Source organism: Chrysemys picta, chromosome 7 (assembly GCF_011386835.1).
Source record: "Chrysemys picta bellii isolate R12L10 chromosome 7, ASM1138683v2, whole genome shotgun sequence".
In the NCBI taxonomy this organism is placed as follows: domain Eukaryota; kingdom Metazoa; phylum Chordata; order Testudines; family Emydidae; genus Chrysemys; species Chrysemys picta.
This window is the reverse complement of record NC_088797.1, coordinates 33798504-33808298: the sequence shown is the minus strand read 5'-3', so window position 1 is coordinate 33808298 and position 9795 is coordinate 33798504. Positions and strand designations below refer to the sequence as shown.

Sequence of the window (9795 nt, the reverse complement as noted above, 5' to 3'; positions counted from 1 at the left end):
GAGCTATTTCCGGTGCGCTGTTACCATGGAAACTCTGCTTGCTGAGACGCCCTCCAGGCTCTGAGCCGGGAAGTGGCGAGCAAGGGCCGGCCTGAGCCCCGGGATTAGGACGCAGCGGCTGGGGGTTGTGGTGAGCCCAGGGGCCTGCCTCCCCCCATGGTCTGGGAGCCGGGAACGAGAGGCTGCTGGGAGGCCGAGGGTCAGAATCCTCTCTGGGCCCCTGAGCGGGCGTGTCCGTCATGCCCCGCGCTGGCTCCTCCTGGGATCGCTATGCCTTGGAGGAGACGGAGGAAGTGACCCAGACGCTGCACCAGGTCTACCAGGGCATCCTGGCCCCGCTCTCCCTCTTCCAGCCTCCTTCAAAGGGGCCCCCAGGAGCCTCACAGCCCACCCTAGCCCCGGCTCCACCCAACCCCCAGCTCCATGGTACACAGGAGACTAGTTCTGCCGAGCCTCCCAGCACCCCGGAGACCAGCCACACGCTACCATCTGGCTCCCCAAAGACTCCAGTGCCTGCATTCTGTATCCCCGTTTCCCTAGCTGCTCTGACCCAGTTGATTGAAGGGCGCCTTTCTTTGGGCAGGGAGTCGTTGCCCATCTCCAGCCAGGCAGGACAGGTCTTCAAGGAGATCATCCTGGCAGAAGTAAAATTCGCCTGGGAGGATGCCAGTCAGTCACTCTCCAACCCAGCCCTCCTCAGCTTGCAGAACAAGGACCTATACCAGCATCTGGTGGCATACATCACACTTGTCTCTGAACACCTCTTCTTCCACTATCTCTGCCTGATGGAGCTCCACCGGGGCATGGCTGTCTTCACTGACTATGCCAACCTCACCCGCTTCGCAGCCCAGCTCTCTCTGGACTGCTCCAGTCTCCTCAATATGGCTGCCATCCAGCGCCATCTCATTGCAGAGCTGAAGACCCCGCAGAACCACTTTTCTCTTGACAGCAAGCCAGTTCGGCCAGAGCGAAAACGGCCACCACAGAGAGGCCGGCACTCAGCCAGAAGCACTGTGGGCTGCCGCCTTGGCCTCACCATGACTCACTTCATCAAACTGACCAGGCCCCACCTGCAGACCTGCAGGCAGAAAATCGCAAAGGATATCAAAGAACTCGAGGAGATACCCCCACTGGATTTAAGCAGAGTCTGTCACTTAATCCCTAATGTAGAGACTTTTGACAGTTGCTTTACCAACCTGCCATGTGTAGCAGTGAGAACCCCCTGCTCCTGTACCCCTGCTTCAGAAGATCAGGAAGTCACAAAGAGGGTCAGGCATGAGGCTGGCTCCATTTCCAAAAAAAGTCATTCATTGCCCAATATGAGAGCCGGGCAACTCCTCTCAGATGAACTTGGGATCCATCTTCCCCCTCGCCCCCTCACACCGATCGTGCCCAGTCACTATGCTGAGTCAGCAACAGATGGCAATCTTGAAGAGTCCATGGCCATAGCCGAGGACCTTCGCAAGCTAGTTCAAGGCTCCCTCCTCAGAAGTGGTAACAGAAGAGATGAGATTGAGGACGCAGAACTGCCTCCCATCATTGGAGCACTGACACGACGCAGAGCCAATGTAACCAAACTCCAGCAGCTTCAGGAGACACTTAGATGCCTCCAAGAAGAGGAGATGGCTGAGCAACAGCTGAGAGATATGGTAGTTTTTGCACCACCCACTCACCCTCAAGGTGCCACGGTGAATCTTCAAATACACCATGGCATGGTAGCAAAGGCAGCTGACCTACAAGTGTCCGACAGAGCACTTGTTGACTCTGTGGCAATTCAGAGATACGGCCCCTTGTACAATGATCTTCTGGGAGAGATTGATACTGCTACAGTGAGTTACCTGGATGCAAAGCTTTCAGCTGGGGAAGAGATCCGGGAAATTTACAAGGAACTGATAAAAATCATCCCCACAGAGTATCTGAGATTTGACCAAGGACCCTTGATAGAGCCTGCAGCTGTGAACGTGGACTTATCCAACAGCTTGGCTTCCTCCACGCTGACCAAAAGGAAAAATGAGCAGGTAATCAATACAGAATTGAATAAGCTGCTGCCCACTGGACCGTTCAGCACCCAGAAAGTCACTACACCAGTGCAATCAAGTTTGCCCCTCGTGATTGCCCGTAAACAAAAAACCACTTGGTATCAGTGGTGGAAATCTGCCCTCAACGCCGATGACTACCTGAAATATGTATCCACCAAGGAGTCTGATTACCTGCATGTGATATTTCATTTGTACAATGAGGGGGAGGAGCCACTTTTCATAGATGAAGCCCAAAAGAAACAGTTGGAGGAAGCACTGAGAGAGGTAAAACGGAAAGTGGCAGAGGTCCGCTCAAAGAGAGAGAAGTACATGCCTGGGATGTGGAACACAAACACCATCATGCTTGGCGGGCTTGGGACTTTTGAGGACCAGGACCGTAAGCCTGAAGACCTCAGAGTGCTGCAGAAGCGACTGGAGAGACTCTGGGAAGTTCTTCATTTCCCTGATAGGGAGAGGCTTGATATGGCGATTAAGTACAGCTCCAACCAGTCTTATGCTCAGCTGCCAGCTATGCTCAAAGCCTGGGAGAAAGCAGCAAAGAGTATCCAGGAACGGGAGCTTTTGCTGGTAGAGCTGGAGAAGTTTGAGCAAACCGCCTCTGACCCAAACCGCTTCTTCGAAAGGAGCCTTGAGTCTTTCGCCACACGCACCTGGGAGTCGAGGACCAGAGGCCGCCTGTATGCAGCGATCGCCCAGTGCGACACTGACCTCTACATCATTCTGCCCCAGATCAAGGAGAGGTTCCATGACACTGTGACTTTCAAGGGCCGCCCATATTTGGAGAAGATGCGGTGGGACAAAGTGGAGATGCTCTACTGGCTGCAGCAGGAACGCCGTGCTGGTGCCCTGGCAAAAGAAACGGGGAGAGAGGCGAGGCTTTGGAAGCTACCTCCACTGGCTCAGGTAGGCAGCAGTGCGGGATTCTCTCCCCCATCCCAGTAATGTGCAAAGGAAAACGGATCATCTGGGTAAATGACTCAATGGGGACAGTTCTCTGATCTTGCCAGGCCAAAGTAAGGATCTTCTGTAGTCACCCTATGATGGAGAATCATCAGAAGAGGGTGAGTGAAGTGCCAAACAAGAGCAATAAATACATTACAAAGCCAGAGCAGTTAATTATTCCCTGGATCCATTACTGGCTGGTGCATCTGTTCTGGACTCAGCATACACAACTTAGAGCAGCATCACTCACACGCCTATCCTTGTAGAAAATCCAGGGAGCAAAGCTGGGCTCAGGGAGGCAGATGCCAGTGTTTGGAGCACTCAAGGTGGAATGCAGCAGCCAGAAGAGGGAAGGGGAGACAGAGCACTCCATCAGAAGGTGGGGAGGAAATTGTGAGGAAGTATGGAACACCATGTGGGAAGGGATGGGAACTGGGATGGGGGGAGAGAGAGGATTCACTGGAGTAGGGGACATATAGGGAGAAGGAATGATGCAGGGAGGGAAAACAAACCAAGTTATTTTGGGCTATAAACCCCTAGAGATGGGGTGCAAAACACTCAGCATTGGCCTAACTCTGCTCCCACTTACATCAGTGATATTTTCGCGCTGACTGTAATGGGAGCAGTCAGGTTTTGCAAAGCCCAGCCGCCCTAGGGAGTTTGTTTTCTGAAGGGCCAACGTTCTCTAAAAGGCCCAGAGTGGGCAGGAGGAGCTTGGTCAGTGTAATGGTAGGTACAAGCAATGAGCTTGTTGGGATTCTTCAGCCTACATTATACAGTTCAAGGAGTTGGACTGTATGATCCAACTGGGCATTTCTGGACTTCATATCAGTTAACCCAGTGGGCCTGGGACCACCTAACACAGCTATAAAAATGGCACCCACATCTCCTCAGTGCTGGGGGGATTGGAACTGGAAATTCATTGGAGAAAGAAGAGTTGGGAGTCAGCCCAGATACCACAGCTCAGCATGGCTTTGAAGGAAGATGGAGCTACAGCAAACTAAGGCCACTTCACATCTGAATGAGAGCATCTACAGGGCTTAATGCCCTTAACTTCACTCCTTCAGTTAATTCAGCTTTCCAGAGTGTCCATGTGTAGACCAACCCTCACAGGCAGCCAAAACCAGACTGCCTGAATACTTGGAAGTCACTCCAACCCAATGTTCTCCGCCACAAGATCATGCTCTGCAGTGAGGGTTCTTCCCAGACCCAATGTCACCTGCCCAGTGTCAGCTGAAGAGGACTTTTCCAACATAGGGAGCAAGAATATTTTATTATGGAAAATATCTATTAACCCCTCCATACCCTATTCAAAATGGCACAACCACATCAGCTGCAAACTATTAAAGTCACCTGTAGGGTCAGATTGAGCCTGGAAAATTACAGCCCCAGATATGAATTTGTCCAACTTAAAACAGAGACCATCCTTCAGCTTTAATTACAGCAATCCCACAGTACTATTCATCTGTAGAGCTCAGTGCACTTTGCAAAGATCAGTATTATCCCCATTTTACAGAAGGGAAAATAGGCAGAGAGAGAGGAAGTGATTTGCCCAATGTCACCCAGCAGGCCAGTGACCTCCCAAGTCCCAGTCCACTGCTTTATCCACTAGGCCATGCAGCCTTGCCCCAGTGAGGCATCCACTGTAGCAGAGAATCAGCACACAGCATCCACAGCTGACTTTGCTGGCGAAGATTCCCACTGGCTAAATGAGCTGGATGGGACCCTGGCTTCACAAGGACGGGGATAGGCTGCAGCGTTCCCTTGTGTCAGAGGCACCTTGGTGCCTTCTCATATGGCATTAGTAAGGGAGACGCCACTTCTATATCCCACAGTGCAGGGAAAGCTACCTGTGGGTAGCACTTAATAACTGCCTATTTCTCATAGCTGGCAATAAGAGCGCCTCACATTTACACATCAGGCTGCAAGCTCCACATTTACACATCAGGCTATCCAACTGCTTGGGCGCTCAGCTCAGCTGCAGGTACACACATGGGCCACCGTACAGCCCAGCCAATGGCCATTCCTACACCCTAGCCTGTGGATCTCAATGCCACAAGACATCATCAAGGTGAACAGCTTAGCAGCATTCATAAAGGGGTTGGACAGTATATGGCTAAAGAGAATCTCCACGAGTTCCAGAAGGGATCCAAACCATCCTGCATCGGGGCATTTAACAACCACTAACTCTTGAGGTCAGGAGAGAATGGCTCAGGAGGACAGGTTATCCCTTCATGGCAGGATTTCTTGGCCCTTCCTTTTGTAGTGATCACTATTAGAGACAAGATACTGCGCTAGAGGGATTCTCTCATCTGATATATTGTAGCTGTTCTTATGTTCCTACGGCGTAACCACATGGAGACAGGCAGGGGAAATAATATATACACAAGGGTAGGATGAGGCCCGCATAGAGTGGTGTAGATGGACACGTGGGATGTGCCTAGGTGCAAACTCCACCAAGAAAGTAAGTCTGCATTTATACAGCTCGATGGATGAGCATCCAGCTTCTGAGGACAGTCAATTTTACAAATGGGCAAGCAAAGATTAAGCAAGCGGGTGCAGTGACTCACTGTCAGAGCCAGGCATAAAATGCAGGTTCTGGCCTCCCCACTCTACTCCAGACACTCCTTTAACAAGAACAACCCAAACATTTCTAAGAAAATACCTTTATTTTCCCCTCACAAAAAATAGTTTCCTCCTCTATGCTGCAGGGAGCATTACCTGCAACAAGGACTGGATCGCACAGAGGAGGTGCTTTGCATGCTAAGATGGAGAACCAAGTAGCCAGTTTTGAGAGTGAGAGAACTCTGGTTGTCATCATCTGACTTGGGCCTGGTAGTACATCTGGTTTCTGCTCCCCTGGGGGTGAAATAAAGCAGAAGAGCTTAAATGGGGCACAGAAACATTAAATGCGTCCTCAACTGTCTTCTGCACTCTCCAGTGTCACTCGAATCGCTCCCAGCTCTAGCTGTCTCCCATTGCCTGCATCCACTTCATCCACAAGCTGCCCTAGAGTGGCATGGGCAGTGTCAGGGCGATCCTATAGGTATACTGATCTCTTGGCAATCAGTATTTTAGCACTGGAAAGTGGGTGAGGAACAGTTAACCTTTAGAATGCTGAAGACCAGTGTTATCATGCCTGTGCCTCTCCCTAGCAGGGGACCACCATGCCTCCACTCAGAGACCATTCTCCCAATCATGTGCCCCAGGCCTTGAGCCCAGTCCCCAACCCACTGCTCACCACTTCCCCCTTGGATTCCCAGCTTCATGAACCAGAGCGCAGGGGGCATCCAACAGAGCAGAGGGGGTGAAATTAGGTTTCTGCCATCTAAGCCAGAACCCCTCTCTCCTGCCAGCATATAGCACCCTACCTTGGAAATGAAGGCATTAGCCAAGGCCCTCAAGAATTACAAGGCAGGAGCAGAATGGTCTGTGACAATGAGAAGGGGCTCCTTAATTTAGGCTGCAGGCATGCACTTTTCCAAGCTGGGGCTTGGACATTTTCAGAACATAGACTAACCTGTATTCACTACATCCCTGGCTGGAAGAGTCACTACTACTAGAACCCCTACCTACACAGGCAACTTGGCCAAAGCTGCTGGGCAGCTCAGGGATAGAGCAGGGATGATGATTTGGGGAGTTCCAATCCCCAGCTTTGCTCAGGATAGGAGGAAACACTGCTTCTCAATAAAGGAAACTTCCATTCATTACTCTCCTTTCATTAGAGGGGTTCAGTTCACTCCGAACTGCCAGTTTCAGCCAAGCAGCAATCCATGGGCAGCCGAATTTTTTATCTCACCCGCAGCTAGACTAAAAGAGCAACAACATGTGAGAGTCAAGTACAGTTTGGCTTCAGGAACAGCCAGTCCACACCCAATAACAGCTCTGGGGCATAAAGGTGGTAGCTTCTTCCAGGCCCATAGAACCATCCTCTCAGTCACTACTCTATGGAAAAAATTAGACCGAGATTTTTAAACAAAATGCAATCCCCACAGTGAAATCCTGTGTCAGAAGCTGGAATTGCTGGCAGCTCTTCCTAGGACAGGTCAGTGTTGGGAATGCCACCAGCTCCAGGATAAGATACGTTCCAGCTGCTTATAGAGAGGGTGAAGTGCGTGGTTTGTACCAGATGCTGAGGGGAAAAACTTGGCATGCTGGTCCTTTTCCCCACCAAGAGCTGTTTCAGAAGCAGCTGGTGCAGCACAAGGATGCTGCTCTAAGTCAGGCTCTCTCTGAATCGTTGCACAATTCGCGCTCTCACTGCCCGGGCCTCACTGGAGATCTGAACAAAGGGGGTTTGCACTGGGAGCTCCGGGTCAGCATCCGACCCCTCCACCAGCTCCTCCCCCTCTGCCAGGTCTAAGGGCATCCTGCGGCTCAGGGCGATGTTGTGCAGTATACAGCAGGCCAGGAAGATCTGGCAGACTTTCTGGGGGGTGTACTGCAAGGAGCCACTTGATTTATCCAGGCAGCGGAAACGCATTTTCAATAGGGTGCATGTCTGCTTGAGCACCGAGAGGGCCTCCTGGTGCATGGCATTGTACTTCTCCTCTCCCGGACTACATGGGAATAAAATTGGAGTCATGAGCCATGTTTTCAGCGGGTAACTTCGGTCTCCTGCAGGCACAGAAGGAGGATAGAAGAAATATGTTAGCACAGACTCCCCCAGGCCTTTGGAAGCTGAGCTCCCACCTTTCTTTGGGGGAAATGAAACCAAAGCACTCCCACCCCAGCCCCATAATGCGCTGTTAAAGACCACACATAGTTTAGATCTTCATCTTCGCACATTTTTAAACACGTTAAGTAGTCCCATTACAGTCAATGGACTGTTCATTGCTGAAAGGTACCTGTGTGCTAAGTACTTACCAGAGTCTAAGTCTGCTCCGTATTCACACTGGGAGCAGTTACAGCTCTTATCTTTCTAGATGAGCCTAGTGTACAAGCACCTCACCATTTTACCCACATACCCCCGTGAGGCAGAGAAGTCCCTTTTACAGGCACAGGGTGGGATTAAGTGACTTGCTGAAGGTCACACAGCAAGTAAGTGGCAGAGTGGTGAATTGAACTCAGCACCCTATTCCCTGGACCATCCTTCTTACCTATTGTCAGTCATGCTGCGATACAGATTATCCCGCCAGGTGCCGGGCGTGAGGGATCACTATGTTCGGTGAACAGGGTCAGGGGGCTGCTCCACCATGGAGAGGCCTCTCTGGTTGCCCACCCCCCAGAGCATCATTGTCTGTCCTGACTCACCCAGCAGCCACAGCCCGTCAAGCCGGGCTCCGTCAAGCAGCCGAGCCAGGGCAGAGTTCTCCAGCACGGCGGCGTTGGGGCAGGAGCCAGGGTACTTGGCCACCACGTTGATGATGGTGCCATGGGAATCACACACCACCTGCATGTTCATGGAGTGGTAGTTGCGGGCATTGCGGTAGGCAAGCTCGTTTTCTGAGGGGGCCCGCAGCGCCACATGCATGCTGCCTAGCAGGCCCAGCACCCCAGGGAAGCGGCCCTCAGCATGCCCTGCCGTGGGGACTGGGACAGGGAAGGTAATGTAGCGGGCAGCCCGGCGCTGCAGTGCCTCCAGGAATTGGGCCAGGCAGTTGGACATGGCTGACTGGCTGATGCCTGTAGTGTCCCGTGTGGCTGTCTGGAAGGAGCCTGAAGCCAGGAAGGTGAGGGCCGAAGTCACCTTGACGGCCACCGGCAGGGCGTGGCTGCGACCTGTCAGGCTCTCCAGGTCAGAGCCCAGCTCGCTGCAGAGCCCCGCAATAGCTGCCTTGTCCAGACGGTAGCGCCGCAGCACCTGCTCCTCGCTGAGGTCCAGGAAGGAGCTGCGGGCGCGGTATACCCGGTGCTCAGGGTAGAAACGGCGCCGCCTGCTCCGCTTCCTCCGGGCCCCCGTTCCCCCCTCACTGCTGCGCTCCCGCACCCGCCGCAGCAACAGCACTGCCTCCGACATCTTTCCCACGCCTAGCGGGCCCCGGGGGCAGGAGCCACCCAACCCCTAGCGTAGCTAAGGGAGAGAAACGAGCAGATCCACCGCCATACCCCAGGGCGGGAGAAGGGCTGGTGGCAGCACAGGGAGCGCAGCCCGGTTGCCAGGGGGCCCCTCAGGCAGGAGCGCTACCCCCTGCAGGGGTGGGAGGTGCGAGCTGGGCGTGTCGGGCGATGCCCATCTACACACCGCCTAGGGGTATTGATGCCGCCAGCGGGCACCTCCCCCACCCCCAGAAAAGAGGGGCAGGAGGCGGCCGGGAAGGGTGCAGGAGCCACTGGCCGAGCAGGGCGCGGGTAGCACGAAGCCGCTATGCCCCGTCGGCAACCGCAACCAAATTCTTCCAGTCTCGCAGCGGCCCAGACCCCGGAACGAGCACGACGCAAAGAGATCCCACCCTTCCCCGCCAGCCCTGATTGGCTGCACTCCCCTCATGTGACCGGAACCCGCCCCTATCGGAATGCCATTGGCTGGGCTGCCCGCGGTACAGACGGCCGGTCGTCCCCACAACTCATTGTTGTGACGTAAACTTCTCCTTGTCCAATAACGGCTCGCTGATAGCGACCGGAAACCAATAGGAGCGTGGCGTTGGGAGAATGGGGCGGGGGCAGACGAGGTCAATGGCAGGGCGGAGCGGAGCGGGTACCAGGCTGCGCCATTTTGTTATCGTCATCGAGACAAGACCGTGGCCTGAGGAAGAGCTGTTGTTGTTGGTGAGAGACTGGCGTCTCAGTCCCCCACTTTCCCCCCGCAAATGGGACTGGGCAGGGATAGAACCTAGGGGTCCTGGCGCCCAGGCCTACCCCGCACCAGTAGACC

The 9795-nt window shown here is 53.6% G+C and overlaps 4 protein-coding genes across 14 annotated transcripts in view; 3 read left to right on the top strand and 1 right to left on the bottom strand.

Moving 5' to 3' along the window:
- Positions 1 to 9795, top strand: part of LOC101930877 (RNA-binding protein 4B) — a 72150-nt gene that overhangs the window by 52127 nt on the left and 10228 nt on the right. The gene's annotated exons all lie outside the window — the stretch shown is intronic.
- Positions 2 to 3145, top strand: CCDC87 (coiled-coil domain containing 87). Its single transcript, XM_005307961.5, has one exon. The coding sequence runs from the start codon at positions 240 to 242 to the stop codon at positions 2979 to 2981; it is 2742 nt and encodes a 913-aa protein (XP_005308018.2). The 5' UTR covers positions 2 to 239; the 3' UTR covers positions 2982 to 3145.
- On the bottom strand, positions 5632 to 8940 carry LOC101953089 (putative nuclease HARBI1). Its single transcript, XM_005307960.4, has 2 exons — positions 8235 to 8940; positions 5632 to 7598 (listed from the first exon to the last, which is right to left on the bottom strand). The coding sequence occupies exons 1-2, from the start codon at positions 8938 to 8940 to the stop codon at positions 7198 to 7200; spliced, it is 1107 nt and encodes a 368-aa protein (XP_005308017.1). The 3' UTR covers positions 5632 to 7197.
- LOC103305688 (RNA-binding protein 4B-like) overlaps positions 9387 to 9795 on the top strand; it is a 30277-nt gene continuing 29868 nt past the window's right edge. For 8 of the 11 annotated variants that reach the window (XM_065553078.1, XM_065553076.1, XM_065553080.1 and 5 more), the window contains exon 1: positions 9549 to 9689. The gene's annotated coding sequence lies outside the window, so the exon portion shown is untranslated. Of the gene's footprint in view, positions 9690 to 9795 lie in introns of all 11 variants that reach the window. The other 3 variants (XM_005307956.4, XM_065553079.1, XM_042849635.2) reach the window with 3 other exon arrangements.